At 34.0% G+C, this 22,353-nt stretch overlaps 1 protein-coding gene and 1 long non-coding RNA gene across 3 annotated transcripts; both read left to right on the forward strand.

Moving 5' to 3' along the window:
• Positions 1-7,160: 7,160 nt before the first annotated feature.
• LOC121263814 lies at positions 7,161-11,455 on the forward strand. The gene is made up of 3 exons (XR_005940351.1): positions 7,161-7,725; positions 7,932-8,339; positions 11,348-11,455. It is a non-coding gene; the product is annotated as an uncharacterized LOC121263814 (long non-coding RNA).
• A 6,512-nt stretch (positions 11,456-17,967) lies between these two features.
• On the forward strand, positions 17,968-20,509 carry LOC121263819 (probable protein S-acyltransferase 15). 2 transcript variants are annotated; one of them, XM_041166911.1, is made up of 7 exons: positions 17,970-18,344; positions 18,595-18,687; positions 18,813-18,914; positions 19,000-19,065; positions 19,536-19,634; positions 19,729-19,824; positions 19,965-20,509. In XM_041166911.1, exons 1-7 carry the CDS (start codon positions 18,072-18,074, stop codon positions 20,058-20,060), a joined length of 825 nt encoding a protein of 274 aa, XP_041022845.1. In that variant the 5' UTR covers positions 17,970-18,071; the 3' UTR covers positions 20,061-20,509. The 2 variants fall into 2 exon arrangements, with proteins under 2 accessions (XP_041022838.1, XP_041022845.1); XM_041166904.1 differs by having other exon boundaries at positions 17,968-18,344; positions 19,729-20,509.
• The last annotated feature ends 1,844 nt before the right edge of the window (positions 20,510-22,353 follow it).

Consider the following 22,353-nt stretch of genomic DNA (forward strand, 5'->3'; position numbering starts at 1 on the left):
GAGGTTTCCTTTGGGGCTTTTGTCAAACAGTCTGTGTGCATGATTCTCCATAGTTTAATAAGTTTTAACGAGTCAAATCTTAACTCGAGTGTAAATTATAACAGTAATTCTATATATAACCGTAATTCTACATATAAACGTCGCGTAATCGTTTTGAAAAAAAGTGGGGTCTACTATTAAAAAATTAATTTTTTTCATGTGGGACGTTCCATGTTTTATTTATTTATTTTCAAAGCGATTACGCGGCGGTTACACAATTCACGATTGCAAATATCTTTTCTCAAATTATAATATTGGATAATTTAATCTACCAACTAAATTAAAAACATAATGATAATTTGATGATCGATCATGATGTAAATATAACATCTCCTTAATTAAACATGTATTTGGATATATTTATTTGCAATAACTATCGATCATCTACTCCACACATTTTTTAAGATGTAAATATAACGTCTCTTTTTCATGGTGTAAAAGAAGATTGCGTGATTGTTCCTAGCAATCTTCTTTTTAAACCTTGCTCAGAGAAGGAAGCTGCTGAGCAATACTTGTAATGTATCACATGAGCAAATGCGAAGATTGCTCTAATAATTATTGATTGATGCGCCATTACAAGAAAAATGAGTATTTGTGATGGATTATTTACGATAAGAATGACTATTTGTGACGAAAATATACTCATTTTAATAGGTAATAGTCATCTTTGTATAAAATAATTGATTACAAATAAGTAATTTTCTTATAGTTACGAGGTTTTACATTACTGAGCATTTTTCTAAATGGATCGTAAAGTATATGATAAATTACCCGCCCTCAACGATTTTAGTTCATAGAAATTAATTGACTTTTAAATTAGCTTCTTTTGGTAATTAGTCAGTTTATGAACGCCCCTCGCTTGATTAGCTACTTCATGAGTGACCGGATATCATTAATGTCATTCACTTGATTAGCCAGTTGATCATGAGGCCCCTCACTTTACTCACTATGCTAGCTAGCTGCTGTTTTTTGTATCTTGCACTATATATGTCAAGACATGAACCTTATTTCACGGTCTTCATTTCTCCTCTCAATCATCCCTTGAATTGCATGCCTACTCTAATTTGGATTAGGCTGATCCCATTTACATATTAATGACGATCGAGCCACGACTACTACTTACTATTGTTTGATCTTACTCGTAGATATTCTTATAGATTTGCTCACCCCGCCGCTCGCCCAAATAACAGTACTACTGGTCAATTAGATCATACGGAGCGCACACATGATTAGATCATACGGAGCGCGCACAGTAGTATATACTATATATATATATATATATTTATATATATAGTCCCCCAAAGTTTAATTTGCATGTTGGGTTTGCTGAGGTGTGTGTCTGCATTATGCATGCCTGGCCTAGTACTGGATTTAGCATATATTTAAGACAGAATAATACTAACACAGGTTCTCTTCATGTAGGGAATGAGCTGGGATATCTCATATTATCTATATACAATTTGAATATTGATATATAGGTGTAATAGGTTACTAATTAACTAGTTTATATATGCATTATTAACTTTCTTAACTGTTAAATTATTATTTCTTTTTCCTAATAATGTAGTTTATGGTTGCAACAATAATGGCATTTATTGTGGTTTCATCACTTTTTTTGAGATACTTAATCACACATATACCTTAGCCACCCCCAATTACATAAACAAAAAAAGGTGATAATGCAACATTAAAAAGTGAGACTGATGCAATGCAATGCAATGCAAGTGTGATGCAATGCAAGTGCATGACCTTTCCTAGGCCGGTCATGCAATGCAAGGGCAGTAATATATGTAGTATGCATCCTTCGAAAGGCTTGATTGAGGAAGATGCTAAAAAAAATTAAAAATAATAATAATGCAGTTTTCATGAACAATTGTATGCAAGTCTGAAATCATCTTCCTTAGCATGCATGTGGTATATGCAAATATAATGTACCACATGATCTAATACAGATCATAATCATCTTGAATACCTATATATACTTCCATTTTAATACATTTTCTAATTAGATTAACAATATATATTACTATTAGGTAGCTAGCTAGCTAAAAAAAGGTTTTAGATAATTTCTGCTATTTGTTCGTGTGAGTTTTATGCCCAAAAAAATTATAACATGTAGAAGGCAGTGTATGTACTTCAATTGGCATTAGTGCTATTAATTCTGCCTTTATTTGTTCACATACACCATTTGTTATCATATTAAAGGCTTCATTTCAGACTTGCGTGCCTTCTTTTGTGCAGCTCATGTAGAAGGCAGTAGATGGAATACTTGATAACCCTGTTCCAGACAGCTGGATTGATCTTTGCCGCTCAATCACCAAGTCATCGCAAATCATCAACCATCGATGTGCGAAGTTGCGGATGAACTCCACCCACCATTATTTGTTTATACTTGTATCACCTAGATTGTGGATGTTTGATATGTACTTTAAAGCTTGTAAGAGACATTAGCTGCTCCCATTTGTAAGACTTTATTGCCTTCCATTAATATTGCACCATGATATGCCAGTTTATAGTAACCAGCTTAAAGGGTCTGATGTACTGATCATGTATTGGATGAAAACTTGAATTTTCATATATTAATATATGCTATTATGGATTAATGTACAATTTGGTAATATTATAAATGAGTTGGAGCAGGAAATTAGGTACCCAAAAAAAAAATTGTGCATTCTGTACGTGTAATGTTACACCAGTTTCAAAAGATTATTTGCGGCGATTTTATGTTCGCCGAGAAAAAATTTAGATTTATGTTTTGTGTATTTGCGGCGAATATATATAGACGCTAAAGCGCCGAAAGATTATTTGCGGCGATTTATTGTCGCCGCTAAAAAGATGCCTCAGTTGTTAATACTTATCTGCGGCGAATATACTTGGACGCTAAAACTAGGATTTTTTTGCGGCGCCTTAAACTCGCCGCTAAAGATCATTTACAGCCAAACAAATGTGCTGCAAATAATTTTTCGCAGCGATACGTGACCGAAATCCCAACGTTATTTGCGGCGTCATTAATAATATTAGCAGCGAAATAAATCGCTGCAAATAAAAATTTTTGGCGACCATTTTTGTGTTTCGCTGGCTATTATTTTAAAAGGCTCTACATTTGCAACGAAATGCCGGCGCAACATAAATCACTGCGAATAATTATTTGCAACGATTTCGGTGGTTATTTGCGGCGAATTTAAGCGCCGGAAAAGACCTTGTTTCTTGTAGTGATTAGATCATACGGATCATAGCATTCCATTTCTTCAGGTCAATTACTTTACGCAAGGAATCTATCATATTCAGTACTGGCATGCATGCACCTCTTAAGAACATGATGCATGAATGACGCCTAGTTCATCTGTCTTTAACATATAAACAAAACGACAAATTAATGAGCACACACAAGAAGCTACCGATTCCAAGCATTTAACCCTAACTTCCATATATACGATGAATCTTATATAATGATCAGTGAATAATAACGAGGTTAATGATAAAAAAAAATAATCTAAAAATATTTAACAAAATATTTAACAACAGTTACGTCACAACCCGATCGACACTAAGGGACCAAAAATATAAAACAGAACAAAAAAAAAAAAAAAAAGGCAGGATTTTGAAGGCATGCAACCTGTCACTGCTTTTTTAAGTCTTGACACTGACAGCAAATTGCTGTTCAGAACCAATGAGAAAGTTTCAAAACCAGAGTGACATTAATTAGCAGCTAGCCGACGATCATGGAAAATACCATAAAAAATTTCCATAAGGGGCTGAGATCATCTGTGAAATATTTAAGAAATTGTCCACAAATAAGTCTCTTTGGTTCTCTCAACTACTCATGCCCTTTTCCTTAGTTTTATATATAATAAATTCAAAAGTATTATTAAATTTTAAAAGTTAAAGGTCATTCATAAGTCGTGTAATGCTCATGCATGGTAATTACTTAATTCGACACACTGCATATTATATAAACCGCGTACTCATCAATCCTCCCTCATTGCTGGAGTAAACTAGTTTGTGAAGTTTTTCTTCGCTATATATATATATATATATATATATATATAAGAGATCGAGAATATGAAAATGCTAAAATATGGGTTTTTTTGGAAATCAAAGTGGGTACGTACATCGGTTATTCAAGGTAATCATAAGTACCTAAGTTATGTTTTTTATTTTGCTATTTTTAAGTATTGTACTTCAAATTCATGACTAGTATTAATAATAGTACAATTTTGATCAATTGGACTGGCCGGGATCTTACTAATTTTTTCTTTTTTTTACTTTATTTAGCCCATGATGATGAGGTGATCAAGATTTTGAAATTAACATGATTAATCATTCAACCATGGGCCCGAGTGCATGTTTGAACTGAATGAGAAATTAAATATATCATGCATGTGATCTTCGTCACCGAATAGCTAGCAAGCTAGGTTAAACGATCTGAATTAAAGCAGGAAATCGTGGCCGGTGCGCTGAAAACATAGTAATTGCTAGTGTATATATATAGCATTATTCAATCTGAGTTTAATTCAGAACCGTAAACTTTTTCTATTAGGTTTTTTGGGAGAGGGGGTTCGCTCATGTGATTATGGGAGTTCATGAATTACCCACAAGAAGTGACATGATCACCCTGCATCTATCGTCTGTCCAATCTGTTGCTCATTCGTGAACCTAAAATCTCAAACATTTATACCTATTATAGAGAAATCGATTGTTAAAATAGAACCCCCATTCTATTTTTAGAAATCATATTTGCAGTTATAAAGTATTCAAGCGCTACTCACTCATTAATTTTGAAAAAAATGAATAATTATGATATTCATATGAAAATAAATAAATTTTTAATAATGAATCTAACTCTTTTTTTAAAAAAAGTGTGTGGAGCTTGCATAACTCATAAGTGTATCTAACATTAATTTTATATTTTCCTCTCTCATTTTAATTAATGCTTTGACCTACCTAGAAATTGAATAATTTGAAAATTAGGCCTTGTTTGGATCATAATTAGATGAGAAATCTACGATTAGTTGTGAGATGGTTTGTGAAATAATTTGAGTTAAGATTTTTATTGTATTTTGAAAAATGAGAGATAAAAAATTGAATAAAATAATTATAAAATTAAAATATTGTTAATTTGTATTTTATATAGAAGTTTGAAAAAATTATAATGATTAAATAAAAAAGTAGGAAAGAGAAATTGAAAAATGCTTGCGTTTGAATAGTGTCTAGATGTTAAGATGAGACCAAATGCGTATCCATACGGAACCTAAGATATAGGGTTTTTTAATTGTAAGTTGGTGTACTTTGTGTTGATCATATAACATGATGATTTGATTTGTAAAATAGATTTAAAATTAACTCATTTTTTTTTTTATATAAATTAAACCATATCACGTCGGTAGAAGTAGAAGTTTGAAAATAGTTCGCAAGTGAACTGCATGCAATTGTAATTTACTGGTTGGGATGGGAGGCAAACTTCAGGCCTTGACAAAAAGCCATGCATGAAGAAGCAGCTGATTAATATGCATGGGATATATAGATAATAGATAGGACTTTGATACCTATAAAATATGGTTTTGGTTAAGATTACATATATAATTCCTAGTTCATGAAAATGTTAAATTTGCAGTACCCGGCCTCAAACTCATCGTGTATAGAATACAATAGCAATGTTCTAATTTATAACAAACCCTCATAAATCACAATATTATAATATTGGGCCAAAAAAACTAATTAGTAGATCATATATCCCTCCGGTGTAACATGCACTGATTAAGGCTCAAATTAAGAATTTCCCTTTAGAGTCTAGACGGCCGATCGACAAGGTTCAAAGATCAGTTGGATCGCGATTCACGATCGAAGGAGTACATGATTAATTCTCAATAAATTTTGCCATATATGTAATATATATACCAATGTCATCCTTCGATCATTTCTCATAATAATATTGGAGATAGCTAGCTGTTGTCGACACACTTGACAAACGAAAATCAATATATATAAATAAAACCAACTAATTCTTATGCCCCCAAATCATAGATATATTTCTATCTATGTCCAAAAAAAAATCTATGATCTCATCAAATGCTTCAGATTTACCACTTATAATAAGATGCCCTTAAATGGGACCAAAAGCATCAATTAAGGCTGCATGCCGTTAGTTGTTGGCCGAAAAATATGCTCCATTTTTTTCCCCAAACAATATAAAATCTTTTATGAATAATATCACAATTTCTAATTACTAATTCCATATGAGGACATCAATCCTAAAGCTTTTGTTTGGACTTAAGGTTGCGTTTGGGTGTTGAGGCGATCTCAAATGATCTGAGTTGATTTGTAAATAGAAGTATTTTGTAAGTCTCATTTAGATGTGTTTGAATGTATGAAGTATGTTGATATATATTTAACTTTTTATAGAAAGTTAAAAAAGTAGTGGATCCCATCAATGATTGGTTTGAAATAGATTGGGATGGATTTGACACCTAAACATAACATAAAACTAAAAAATAGAAAGGATAATATATAAATTAGGCCTTTACACACTAATTTTTTTTTAATGACTGTCTGGAGAAACCATCCCACAATAGAGTCCTTAGGACTCACCCATGGAACCTAAACTCTCATGAAGATTAGCATAGCGGTGGGTTAATGGCCTTCTCCCACTTAAATCCGTTAAGCCCTAATTAAAATCCTATACTTATATGTCTCACATTATAGTAGTATTTAGTCTTGTTTGGATTGAGAGAGCTCTCAACTTATTTCATATATTCATTACAATTTTTTCTAAACTTTCACACAAAATATAATAAATAATTTAATTTTTTTAATTTTTAAAATAAAAATAATATTAAAAAAATAATATTTTATTAATATTTTATTAAACTTTCAACTTTTATTTCATCTCAATTCACGTTGAAACTAAATATTTCGTTATTTATCGGTTGAAGTCACACCCTCCACCAGAAGTGACCTAACCCGCCTTGCGCCCATTGTAGCTAAATGGCACGTGATAAGTTCAATGCACCCTCCTGTCCGGTAAGAGTCCCACAAAATGACGTCGTTTTCTTTATTTCTTAGCGCCCTCAAAAATTGACGTCGTGCGTGTATATATACCGATCACCTCGATGGAACCCTCCCTCACCTACTCTTCTCTCTCTCTCTCTCTCTCTCTCTCTCTCTCTGTTCCTGGGTCTCATGAAACGCTACTAGATCTCGACCTGCCCGCTTCTTTTTCTTCCACCAGAACTATTCCCATACGCAGTTTTCATTTGAACGTTTGGATTTCTAGATCCCCATCCTCTTCTATCTGCTTTGCTAATTTATCTTCTTGATCCGTCTCATTCTCCCTTGCTTTTTTCTCAAGGATAGGTCATTTAGATGCAGGTTTTGTTTTCAGGATGCCCCCAGGAAATCCGACCCCCAAGCTCAAAACTCCATGAATTTCTAAAAGAAAAAATAATGGGAGTTGTTTTGTCTTTCCTTTTTGGAGGGTATCTCAGCCAACTATTCTGCCCGGCCGTACGGATTGGATTATTTAATTTATAAAAAGTACTAAGAAAACTTTACCTTCCGTTCATCCTTTCTGCGCAGTTTTCTTTTGGAACCGTATTTTTCTATTAGGGTTCCTTCGGCCACTCTGTACCTCTAGCTTCACCTATTTGTTCAGTGCCACATCAGCCCAAAGTTTGTGGAAGCCCACTGGTATATAACCTCGGAGTTGCTCCTGTTTCTTTCATGCTGTTTCCATTTTCTTATACTATTGTTTCTGCTTTCTCTCTTCTTCGACTTAAAGATTGGACTCTCTTTTTTTTGGGTGGGGAGGGAGGGGGGGAGGCTTGGAGCATTTTCCCACTATTTCTTTCACAGTTTCTTTCATTGACAGACTAGATTAATAGACAGTTTCCCAGTCGTTGTCTGCAGGCGCAGCATCCTCAAGATTCACATGCCATTAATGCACGGCGGAAGCAATTTGATTAAGTTAATTTCTTCCAGATGTTGGAGTTGAGAATCTTGATGATGCTGCATCGGCGGATAAATGACTACAAAATACCTTATCGAAGGATCTAGAGTCTGATGTTTCCAGAACGAGGGGAACTATTTTCAATTCTCAGACGTTTCTTTTCCTGATCATCATATAAAGTATTTTTTTAGTTAATACACGCTAGCTGGGGGTTTGTTTCTGTTCCCGTGCCATTTTTCCTTTACGACTTTGAGTATTTTTTTCATTCTTTATTGTTCATGATTTCCAGGATTCAAGGGATCGAGCTATATATTCATGACAGGGGTTATTTATTGAAGTGCAAGAGTTAAGAAAGGTGAGGGAAACTAACTACCATCTCATATGACGTCCTCTGTGGTTTCGAATTAGCATATATATGATATATGCACGTTTACCTTTTGTGCTATATTTTTTATAGGGATTCATAATTTAAATCCGAGTTTAGGGTTTTGTTAGTATTTACTGTCCTGAAAAGAGAAATCTTTCCCTCCCGTTAATAAACAAGTTATTTCTTTTGTGCCCTTGTGGGGGATTTGGAGTTTTGAAACTTGGAGCGTCCTCACTGCTTCGATCTTCACTTGTAAAAAAAAAAAAAAAACACCTGGAGGGTCTCTAGGAACTTGAATGAGAATCTTGGTCTGATCGATGATGTTCCTGGGCACTTCGATTGATAGTTCAGGTTTGGGTTTCTTAAGACTCTTGAAACGGCCATTCGTTGAGCCAAAACACACAAAAATACACACAACACCTGAAAGCCGTTTCCAAACTTGGTGGAGGAACCGTGAAAAGATCCTTAATAAATTATTCGTGTTCAGCAGACCTCTCTCTCTCTCTCTCTGTGGTAGTAATCTATGAAGGTTGTGGAAAGCCAGGAAAGGATCCTACATTTCAACAAAAGAAAAGAAAAGACCGTTTATTGAATATATACGGTCGAATTTTTCAAACACCTCCCGCCCCCCACTCGAAAATTAGTAACATAAATATGTTGGCCTTCTCTTATATATATATATATATATATATATATATATATATATATAGATATATATATTTATATATTTATATATATTTATATATATGAATCCATTAGTTAAAACTCGTCGTTGAAAATCGGCTTACAAGATAAGGGTGTTTAGGAGCTTATAAAACACCAACCAATCTCATACTTAGTAACCACCACGCTCCGCAGTCGACATCTACGACGGTCTTGACTGTGTGCTAAGTCTTTCCTAATCTCGGACGAACACTGCCATGCCGACATCTTCCCCGTGCCACACGATTGCAACCATGCCAATGTAGATTGCATACGTCAGATGACTCTGATACCATTTATTAGGAACCCACTAGATAAAACTCTCCCTTGAAAATCGGCTTACAAGGAAATGGTGCCTAGTGGCTTATAAACCACCAAACAATCTCATACTTAGCCAATGTGGGATCGTAATACCTTCATAATTCCCTATTGATCATTTAGAATATCTAACTTTTAAATTGTTCAGCGGATCCAGCTTGATATAGCTGCTCCTCATGTCCTGTTACATTGTTGTCCTTTTATTGCTGATCCTAATTTGGTTTCACCCCAGACGACCCATCTTTAGTACTATTGCTGATCTTCTGAATCAATCAACAGAGAAAGAAACGTAGATGATTGAACCCACCATGATATATATATATATATATATATATATATATATATATTTATATATATATATTTATATATATATGTTTAGCGGGTGGACGAAACCTTTCGTTTGCATCTGTTTTCTTCCTTTTCATATTTGAACATGCACTTAATTTTCATATCTTTGAATACATCAATTGCAGTGGCTTTTAAGATAGATTATATATGCATCTTGTTATTTAGTCTTACACATAGGAACTGATCAGGTTTGTGTCGATCGATATACATGAATTAAGGATGTGCAGCAATAAAGCATAATATAATGGGGCTTTAGTACTTGTTGAGACATATATGTTGCAGATTGTCCCACGTGAACATTAAACATGCACATGAGTAGATTTATAGTACAAATCAAACAACTAGCTTAAGTTTTTATCTGTATATATCTCAGAAAAATAGATTAGGAGGATCATACCGATTTAACTTGATCAGTAGTATATATATTGCTTATACATTGATTGCTTGATATTGTCTCATGTTATGTTGGAAAGCAATCTAGAGAAAAATAAATTTATTTTACCCTGATCGTATCACTCCCGCAGATTGAGGACTTGTTTTGAAAGATGATCATATAGCTTAGATACCTCAACTTTTAAGGTGAATTAGTACGTACGTACCTTATAATGGCAATGTTAAAAAGAAATCTCAAGCTAGGCATATATATTGAGTTCAATTTAATTTCAAAGCTTTGTACGATCTGAAAGGCCAATTTGGAAATGATAAAAATCCATCCTAGGTTGCACTGGTGAGAGTGATATGCAATATTTGAATTGGTTTGTAGAATTAGGTTGTGTTTGGACGTTGAGCTGGTTTCAACTGAACTTAGTTCTTTATGAATAGTGGTGGGTTGAGTAGTGGAGGGAGTTATGTGGAGTCCATTTAAACTGAGTTTAAAATGTGTTTAGATGTTAAGATGAGTTTAGTACTTTTTATGGAAAGTTAAAAAATGTTATGGGTCTCACGTATAAAGATGAGTTAAGTTGAAAAAGATTGTGGATATCATATGTAAGGAGATTTTGAGTTGATATGAGTTTAGTAATTTAATAATTAAGTATGTAGATATTAAATTCATCTTAAAATTAGATTAAATTCAGCTAAATCTTACAAATAAACACAGCCTTAATGGTACGGGGCGGGAGCCATGTACACTACTTTGATTTTCCTTGAAGTTATCTAGTTGGTGGCGCCATGTTTTGGAAGTGGCCGTACCCTAACCCAAGACCAGTACTGTAGAAGTAGGAGAACCGCTTAAATGAATTTTAAATTAGTTCTTTATAAGGCATGGAAGTGAAGAAGAATCTTAAGGCATGTCATGTGGGGCAGTTAGTGACAAAAGCTGTTATGTCATTTGACAGGTGAGAAAAAAGAAAAAAGGCAATGAATCATTCGATCCCTCCTCTCCGGAGGTCCACCGGCCAGTAGTACGTTCGTTTAGTGAGATAAAACAATAATAGCGAGGGAGTACAATGAGATCATAGCAAATCAATTTTACTACGAAGTTATTTGTATGCATGCGCACATAATTATTATATATGCTGGCCTGTTAGAATGTACGTAAGTACGTACATGCATCTTGGGTCTATCTAATTGATTGATTGATGTCTAACGTATATAATCAACTGCAACACTATGATCGATGGAATCAGAACCTTCAGGTGGTTAGGAGCGAGCGAGTTTCTTCCCAAAGTTTCTTTACATATGTGACGAACTGATCATGATATTGGGAACTCGACCGTACGTAATTAAGTAATTAGGATTGCTTAGATTTTGTTAAGGCGAACTCTTGGGCTAGGGTTTGCATGTGACATATATGCAGGCGGGATGGTCTAGTGTCCTTCTGATCTGCAAAATGTTTTCGATCGACCGGCTAGGGATTTGATTATAAGCTGGGAAGGCTGGAATATTTTCAAAACTCTTTATAAGTTAGCAGGCGCGCTGTTGAAGTGCTAGCTTGGAAATGGAAGAATGCCAGCCTTCGGCCATTAGGTCAGTGACAGCTAGCTATTAAAATATCTGGCCAGATGCCTCCATTTTTGTGACAGCTAGCTAGGTCAAATGATTTTAATTTGCTATACAGCTTGTAATTAAAATAATAATAAAAAAGAAATCATCGAGTCTCCTAATTATTCGGGGAAAGCCGGAAATTAACCTCGTAAAGGTATTATTTGAAGAAGTCCTCCATTAACTCGATCCTGACACTTTTTCCAGGCCTTATGATGATCACTGGGCTAACTCAAACTGTTTTTTGCATTAGTTGTCACAGGACAAATTAGAAATGAGTTGTCAACAATGATTCATTCAGTCGTCGGATTTCCAAATAAGAGAAGGTAAATTAATGGGTCCGGTACTACCTGGTAGTGACATATCATGTGGGGATACCAAAAAAATAGACAAATGTGGGGACAGAAATCTGATATATGCGCGCTCATGAGGATGATCAGGTAAACAGGTTAGGGTTGAGTACTTAGCGGGCGCGGTAGCACGCACGCACGCATGCATGCATGCATGCATATATGCATGTTGACATTCTGCATGCATGGTGCGAAAGAATTTATAATTGACCATCATATATCTATAAATTATAAATTGAAACATGCATGGTAAAGACCATCCATGGGATCATGTATGAGTACTGTTTATTATATGTTGGTACGAGATCGATAATAGTACTGCTGGTGATATATATATATATATATATATATATATATATATATATAGTATGTGGGGTAATAATTAATTGGGTAACAATCAAAGTATAGTTTCTTACAATAATGTCACGATCATTTAATATTTATAATGCTAGCTAGCTAGGGCGACGATAATGACATGGTGATCATAATAGTAGCGATATATGATAATGCATATATATATGGTAACTGGGAAACTAGTAATAATAGCATCATGAGGTGCATGGTGGCTGTAATTAATCTTGGCAGTATAGACAACTGCTCTTAATGATCGTTTCGTACATTTTACTAACAGAGACGTCCAGGGTGGCCGGTGGCCGTACATTTTCCTTTATTATAATTTGAAATTATGAAGAATATCATGCGTTAAGCTTACATGATACGTTATATTAACAGATTCGTTGTAACATTTTACCAACAGGGTCGTTGGTGGCCGGTATAAGTGTTAACAATAATCAGATTTTACAGAAGTAAACACGTAAGTTAATATGATTTCACATTATGCGTTATATCTATTTTACAATAAAAATAACTAATTTAATTACAATCTAAAGTATTATGTTAAGATGATCAATATGTATATTTATTTTTGTGAAATCTTTTTATAACTAAATCATTTATCTTTCTTTTATATATATCTTCTTATATATAAATGCATCTATCCAAGAGGAACAATAATTTTTTGTCTCACATTTTCTTCCATTTTTGCCATTCTTTTTTAGTTGTTTTCCCTTTTTATCCTTGCTTTTTTTTATATTCTACTTGTGCATTTACAGTTTTACCCCTATATTTTGTTTGTTTACCCTTCTTGTCCCTCAGTTTATATTTGTCTTATTCGTGCTTTTACGTTTTTGCCCCTAATCAGTTCAATGAACAGTGAATTCACACCGACACGTTGTGTTTAAATTTCTTCAACTTCAGGAAAAAAATCATACCCACAGAGATAAAAGCAACGCAACTAAAAAATAATAATTCAAATTTTTACAAATTTACATTCGGATTTAAAAATAAATAAAAATATGTTCAAATTTTTAAGGATTCATAAACGAATTCATACCCATATGATTGAACCGAGACAAATCTACTTAAATTTGCAACCATTCATAAAGAAAATTTCTAACAAAGAAGTAGACAGAGAGAGAGAGGGAGGAAACCAATGCAGATTCAAAGAAAATCCCTTCAAATTTGTATAAATTTACTAAATAAATCCTACCCATTTACACTAAAGGAAATAAAATGTGAAAGCAATATGCAATACGTGTAGATCTAGAGAAAGAACAAAATCTCCTCACACCATTAGAAAAGATTGTACTCGGATTTGTACAAAAAAAAAAAAACCAAATCTAATCAAATTTGTAAGGATTCAGAAACCAATTCATACGCATATGACGGCAACCAAAAAGATTTCTTTAGATTTCTAACAATTCACAAATATATTTTCTAAGAAACACAGAGAGATATAGAGAGAGATGAACGAGATGGAGAAGTGTTATTTGTTCTTCATGGACGACGACTGCATTTCTGTACACCAAATCACTCAGTTGGTGTGTGCTTCGAAGCGGTGGAGAGTGGCGGTTTTTCTTCGTGGAGAACTGTTACATGGCTGTGAACAAAAGGAAATGTAGACGCACTTCGAGGGTGAGCACCTCCAAGAAAGAAAAAAGAGAGAGTTGAGGAAAAATGAAATTCTGTTGTATTGATTTTGCATAAGGAAATGATTCCCCACTACAATGTAGCTTTATGCTTCTGTTTGTAACAAACTTTGCAAAATAAAGAAAGGGTCACTGTGCCAGGTACCCAGGCACATGACAAACATGCATAATGGACTATTTAACTTGACTACATAATATGGGCTGAGCCCTTACAAAGACTAAGACTGACTCTTTTATATTAAGACTCAACAATATGTAAAAAAAAGCCCCGCAAGCAATCACTTCTGTTTATTCTTTCATAGACATCACTGAGCCCACGAGCCCACGACCAATATCTCTTAACTTCGAACATCTTCAGATTAGGTCAACCCTTCGATACTTCCTACTTCTGCATCTCCTCCCGAACCCTAGCTTCCTCCTCCTCAAGCGGCGCCCTGGTAGCCCTTTTCAATGGTGGTAAAAGGGCATGTCACAAGAACAGACGAAGCATAAATGCAAGAGAAGACACTATGCTTGACTGATGGAGAGGCTGGCGATTCTTCTTTGTTTGAGCGGCCACAATTGCATCTAGCGACTGAGTGAGAGGGAGAGAAGTGGTAGCAGATGAGATGGGGAGAGGGAGAGAGTTCTGTGGGAAACTTCGTTCGGCACTGGAGTTTTGTGAGAGAGAGAGAGAGGAGAAGCGAAGAATGAATAAGTAGGGTTTCTTCTACAAACGGCGTCGCATAGGGTGCAGGGGTGGGCTTCTGCAAAATTGATGGGTAGTGGGGCTTTTGATGTTCAATTTTGGGCTTCCCATGTACAAAAAAAATCCTACTTTAAAATTGGCCCATATAAATAAATTATCATAAATATTACTAGGTGTTCATAAGATTTTTAACAAAAATACTGAATTTAAAAAAAAATAAACATTAATCTTGGGCGGCATGTTATTCTTTTTGCTTTTATATTATGTAATTATTTAATTTATTTGTTACATTTTAGTATTTGGCATTATATTGCTTTTGCTTATGACTATTTTTCATGTAATTAGTTACAAGTTTATAATTAAAAAGTGCTTCTGTTTTATTAATCTTTTAAAAAAATGTTTATGAAAAGATTAAATTGATGAGGTTTTTTTTCTAAAATTATGAATCAAACTGTCTTTCAAGTTATGCAGTGATGAAATTATTATTTATTAACATATATGTAAACAGTTTTAATACCAACTGTTCAACAAATTATGTAGATTAGCAGCCTCACGATATGTTGGTGCAACAACACTAATAATTGTTTTCAAATCTTTGAAATGATGTTAGTCCTCAAATAGAATTCAATAATATTTAAAAGTAATATTTTTCACATTCAAATAGAATTCAATAATATTTAAAAGTAATATTTTTCACATTTAAATAGATTTGTAGTAACGATTCGGTCTATAACACTTTTAATTTTTTCTTGAAGTCCAATTTTTCTGCTGTTGATATTTTCTCCGTAAAAGCCACATAGATATAATTTTATTACTGATATTATTGAGAAAGGTGTTGTTCAAAATTTGCCTTTAAAGCTTTTATTTAATAAATTATTACTATTATCCGTTTTTGTGGAGAATTTTTTTTTTTTTTTTTTTTTTTATAAAGTTTTTTTCCTTCCAATTGGGCGCTACGTAACAGGGCTATACGCGGGTTAGACTTTTGGCGAAAAAGGTCTTGCAAAGGGAATATTATTGGTTGGAACGAACATATACCATCAGACTCGGAGATGAATAGGCTGCTGATCACTGATCAGTACATGTAGGTGCCAGGGAGTACCGGACAACATCTGAGAATTCGAGGTGCTACTGCTCATGTATGAGTACTGATAGTAGTGTGCCCAAAGTTAATTTAATTTGGCCCCACAATAGGCACCAAAAAGCAAAAACAACCACATAAATTTTTACTTGATCATTAGCATATTAATTATATATATAGCACTAGCTAGCATATAATGTATGGAGTAATATTGTGTATAGTCGTGAAGTATATAATAAGAATTATACAATCATTTTAAAAAATAATAAGGTCTATTATTAAAAAATTATATATTTTTTACGTAAATCCCATATTTATTTTTTTTTTAAAAGATTGCGCGACGTTTACTCATTACACAACTGTAAATATTATTTCTCGTAACTACGTATAATCTTTCAATTAGGTCGAATATATACGAGAGAGTTTGCGTAGCTATAAACTAAAAAAGAAAAAATGATGTTCTATTTTAATATCAAACCTGTCTGTTAAAACGTGTATATTTATATTCTTCAAGTTATTCAACCCAAATTCTGCCAGTCTGCAGCATAGCATTTCATTCGATTCAGAATTATTTGGCAATCGATCGACTACGTACGTACAAATTGAAAATATATAGTCTGCCCAAATGTGGATCATGATCAAGTCATGAAAAGCTCTGAACGCCTTCATCACTACGATCTTTAAAATCCGAGTTCTGCTGTAAATGGCCGTGGTGATCTGTGGTTTCAACTTTCAAATTAACCTCTAGTACAAACAAAATTTCATCGATCGATGTGGTATGCATCTGTCATGTGTACATTATATAATATGTGTGTGTGTGTATATATATATATATATATATATATATATATATATATATTGTGTCGTACTGGTTCCCCGGCCGGCCCAGTATTCCCTTTAGATCACTCTTCTTATAACGATGCGCGCAACTGCTTGCACGAACTTCATCAGTACTAACTCTGGTTGTTTGAACTTGGTGGCATTAATTAATTAACTTGTACAATTTTCTTCAATATGCAGCATGCATGCTACCCTCATTTCCTCCAAAACCACTAAATTAATTACGTAGTACTGTGGGTTGTTGGTATCATGAATGTGCTCGCCAAAAAACATGCATGCTATAATTATTTATGGTTGTCCCCAAACCAAAATAAATGGTCGTAACAACAGTGTACTGTGATTGTTTGAGACCACAAATTAATGTGGTGAAAGACAGCTTGTGCAGATCAGGATAATCTTGATTAGTACTGCATGGCGAAGCTTATAAAAGAAGACGACCAAGACAAACATGATGATTTTGCTGTGTTGTTTGAGACGATAGGCAGTGTGATGACATTTTAATCCGTCCATTTTGTTTTTCTAAATTAAAAATTATAGAAGAGATAATTGGAGGTAGTTTTCCTAACTAGACGTGATTACAGTTGCATTCTATCTAAATAGTGAGAAGTCGGATTTTGAGACTGATGCCTTGTTCATCTCATGACCTCCTCAGAGCATTATCATTAGATTAACCATACTATTATTCAAATTTTGATTAATATATAACTTTTTCATTTTTAACTAATCATTCAAAATTTAAAGTCTACATTAGATTAGTCATCACACTCTCTATAATAATAAAATTTTATTATTTTTTATTATTTATATTTTTTTAATTAATTTATATTTTATTTTTATAATCTTCAATAACCTCCAACAATCATATTCATTTTCATTTTCACAATCTATAATATAATAATCTCATATGTATATAGATGATAAAATCTCATATGAATAAAAACCTCATATCTATAATATAATAATCTCAAAAAGTACTTTTAGACTTCTTATAGTTCTTTTCATATTTGAAAAGAATAATAGATTTACTGTAACTTATAGTTTGAATGAAAACAATTTAGCTAATTCAATGTGGAGTAAATATAGATGATATTTGTTAAATTTGAAGATAAAAAAATATTTTGCTAATTCAATACCAATGCTCTCACAAAGTTGAAAACTTTCGTGGAAAATCATGGCCCGCTCGTATATCAAAGCCCATGTCCAAGCTTACGATGAGCCCATTCTATGTAGGAGTTTGGGGGCCCAAGGGACATCTACAAGAGCAAAATTGGGCAATGTAAGGCCCAGTCTAATTGTCGGACACCTAGTAGACTTCACAAAATCACGGACCCCACTTTCGTCGATTCTTGAATTTTCAGAAGCCGCTGAACGTCCAGAAGCCAGCTCGTCTTCCAGTTCCGGGGTTCTACCCCCAAGTCCCAAATGAAGTTCAAAAGATTCCTCTCGATCCCAGTCTCTGCGGTGTTTCTGTTAGCGGGTTTTGTCTATTACATCACAGTGTTCGTTTTCGTCGAGGACTGGATCGGGTTGCGGAGCTCAGCTGGTTCTTTGAACGCAATGATGTTCACTCTTTTGTGCTTTCTCTGCCTTTTCTCTTTCTTTGCTTGTGTTCTCATTGACCCTGGTCAAATTCCGGCTTCTTATGTCCCTGATGTTGAAGAAAGTAGGCGATCAGATGAAGAACCCCATAAAAATGTGAGTCTTTCGTGCTTTAATATGTGAATTGTAATTTGAATTTAGGTTTTTTATCCTAGTTTGTTTTTTTAATGGGAAAAATGTGGAAAATATAGGAATTGTTTAGATTAATGATTTAATTAGTCGTGTTTCCTTTTGGAAGAATTTTGAGATGTCCTTCGTTGGCTTGGTTTCATTTCGTTGCAAGAGAATATGAGAAAGAGGAAATTATGATTCTGACTCTTATGCTCGGATACATGATTTCTGATAGGGTGCGCAACTGAGGCACTGTGACAGGTGTTCAACATACAAGCCTCCTAGGGCTCATCATTGTCGGGTCTGCAGAAGGTGTGTTTTGAGGATGGTAGGTTAGATTATATAATTTTTAGCAAGTGACATGATATTTCCATCTTTTGATTGATGACACTACAGTAAGGAAGGTGATGAAATGTAAGATCTAAGTTTCTTTTTCTTCTGAAATTGGTGCAGGATCATCACTGTCTTTGGATAAATAATTGCGTTGGCTATTGGAACTATAAGCCCTTTTTTATACTTGTCTTATATGCAACTATAGGTAGCATCTACTCTACGGTATGTTTTATCTAGTTTTTCCTTTCATTTGTTTTAATGTATTCATGTTTCCGTAAGCTATAACCAACTCTCTTGGCAATCTTAGTTTACAGTAATAATCTCTTCATTTCAAAAGGACTTCAGCGGAAGGGCTCCCCTCAAGGTTTTTTATGTGAGTATCTAAGTATCTACATCTGTTATGTTGAATGTGAAGTTTCATGTTTCAGGGTGATATCATAAATATATGAATCAGTCCGGAATTCTGGTGAAGCCTCTTTATGGGTTATCTGGCTCATAAATTAACCAATTGACGTGTTATATGTTGTTTGGTGTTAGAAAATCCCCCCCCCCCCCCAAAAAAAAAACCAAAAGAAAACTCGTACACCATTGAAAGAAGGAACAAAAAAAGAAAAGGAAAGAAATTTCAAAGGTGGCTGTAGATGCGAAGTAATGCCACGGATTAGGATATCAGCTTATCATTTTTCATGGATGCCTGTTATCCTTCAGCAGGTCTTGTGGCTGCTGTTATGAGTTGAGAATTTCAGGAGCCTGCTATTTAGTTGTTGACCCTTGCTTTAGTCATTAAGCTTTCAATTTATATAAAAAATGCTAAAAAAATTGTGAAAGCTATTGATAATTTAGGTTATTTGCGGAGCAGTGATGATTGCCTTGAGTGCAACGCTTGGAACTCTTTTGGTTTGGCATATCTACCTTATCATTCATAATATGACGACCATAGAGGTAGGTAAAGGTTGCTACTTTCCAAAGCTGGATATGTTAGCAATGTTTTTTGAGTAGTAATTAAGTCAGTATCTCATTGTTCATACTCTACCAGTATTACGAAGGAATACGGGCGTCATGGTTGGCACGTAAATCTGGTCAGAGCTATCAACATCCATTCAACCTTAGTGTTTACAGAAACATTACTTCGGTCTCTCTCTCTCTCACTCTCACTCCTTTTCTGTGCTCTGGGTGTTGGTTCTACATTTCACTTCTCATGACTTATATATCCACATTTCAATTATATCTGTAATCTGTCAATATGGTAACCTGTATATGCCTTTTGTTCAGGTCTTAGGACCAAACATGCTGAAATGGTGGTGCCCCACCGCTTTGGGCCATCTAAAAGATGGTCTTACCTTCCCTGTTTCCCGTGATGGTTCCTAAATTTGTTCGGCCTCCGCTCTGTTTGGAGTTTACTTCTCATGCCTGTTATTCAGTTTATAGAGGAATTAAGAGTTCCGTCATTTTTTCTCTTCTTAATGTGCAAAGAAGCCTGAAGCTGACTTGGAAGTGACTAATTTTTATTATGGATGCGAGCATAATACGAGGGTTCAATTATATACACCAGAAAGTTTGCACACACTTTGATGGTTAAGTCTGTTGTTGATGAAGTCTTAAGTTCATCGTTGTGCTCTCTTACCATGATGGAGTACTGCAAAGTGAACTTCTTGCAAAACATGATTGGATATGGATATTGTTAGGTTATAAATTTTTTATGGAACACGCATACACGAGATAACTTTATGTTGTTGCCATGGAGATGCTGTATATACTGTTGACAAGAGTTTCCTTTTTGCTTACCTTCCCTTTGTAAAATAAGTAATTCACTTTCATTACACGGATTATCTGCTGTCCACTACTGTTGAATTTTCATATTTAAGAAATGACAATTGCTTTGAAAGACTAGGGGAAAAGATCGGAGATCATCCTATCCAATCCAACACCATTAATGTTTAGAATGAGAAAGATAAATCAAGTGAATTTTATACTATTTATTATATAAGATTCAAGTGTTGTTTGGATAGTGAGTTGAGATTAAAGTTGAATAAAATATTGTTAGAATAAAATAGTGTGTCTATTTTTTTTCCAACTTTTGAGCCGAATTTCTTGAGTTATCATGCATGATGGATTCGATCCAATCCTATTATAATCAATTGTTATTCCGGGTCATGACGGCGTTTTTGGCATTATGTTTGAATGCAACAACTTTCAACTTTTTTTTTTTATTTTTTTTGGTGGTTTCGAAAGACCTGTTTTTTGCCTGTTTTATGGCTCATCCCAAATGGTAGAGAATGGAAATATCTTTTTCTAAATTGTGTAGATTAACCAACCTCTTTTGCTAAAGCTGCTTTCCCAGAAATACTGTTTTTTATGGATCATTGCTGGTGCTCTCAACTGTTTCATGATTATGCAACTATGATTTTGATATGAGGGCAACCAAGTCCCGAGTGTTTGGACTTTAGAGGGCACGACTTTGAACTGCATTAAAATTTTCCTAGAATAAATGAATGTGATTTACACGGGAAAAGCAATACGTAGGTTTGGCTGGATTCTTATGAGATTGTCTGGGTCCTTTATTTTACAATGTGATTGGCTATATATATTATCAATTTGCATAATGCCTTCTACTATTGTGTATCTATTCCAAATTGTATTTATATATATTATATATACATGTGTTTAGTGACTTACCCTTGGAAAAAAAAAAAAAAAAAAAAAAGATTTTCATTAAAATATTGTTGCCATTAATGCTATCTGGAAATCATTATCTCTATGTATATAATTAAAAATAGATATATTCAATCATCGAAACTATAATGCCTTTCATCCGCAAAGCTGGGCTAGTGCGGATGACGATTGCCATAAAGATATATATTGGGGAGACGTGGACAAGTGTTAATTTATTATCAACTAGTAGTTCTAAAGATCACGGATTGTATATATCGTGAAATTGTAATGATCATGATCATGACTTGTTAATGCTAAAACTCGCACAACAGATCAGATGGAACAAAATGTCATTCTTAGCCTGTTACGACGGTTTAGACCTTGATCAGTATAATTTGGAGCTCCTAGCGTATTCTGGTGAGACTATGTATACGTCTATAACAGTGAATAAAAAATAAATACTGAAAATATAAAATTTAGATAGATACATAGATTTATGTGGCTCAACATATTTCCTACATACAATAGAGATTAGAGCTCTATCATATACTTATTTATAGTCTCTATAATATGTTTATTTATAGTCTATCATGATCTCTTATACTCTTTATACAATGAAAATTAGAGCTCTATCTTTCTAGTAGAGATCTCGTCACTGGAACTCCTGTAATGTGAAGAAGCTAAAGAAGTGGTCGAAGTCCCCCTAAAATCTTCTGGTCATTTCCTTTTATATGCGCTCCTAAGGAGTGGTGAAGATTTGTCGTATTCTCTTGCATGTATAACATCTTCATTTTCTTTCCGTTTTCTTCTTTTTATTATCTACCTTCACTTCTTCCTGACACCTTCTCTTTTTTCTTATTCTCTCTTTGTCTCTCTTTTTACTCTCTTTCTTTATTTTCTAATAACAGAACTTTCTCCTTAAATTAGCCTGAATAGACTTATTTTACTGTATATATTTTATCCCTTCCATGACTTTAGATCGATCATTTGAGATATTGGACCTTATAAA

Source organism: Juglans microcarpa x Juglans regia, chromosome 1D, assembly GCF_004785595.1.
Source record: "Juglans microcarpa x Juglans regia isolate MS1-56 chromosome 1D, Jm3101_v1.0, whole genome shotgun sequence".
NCBI lineage: Eukaryota > Viridiplantae > Streptophyta > Magnoliopsida > Fagales > Juglandaceae > Juglans > Juglans microcarpa x Juglans regia.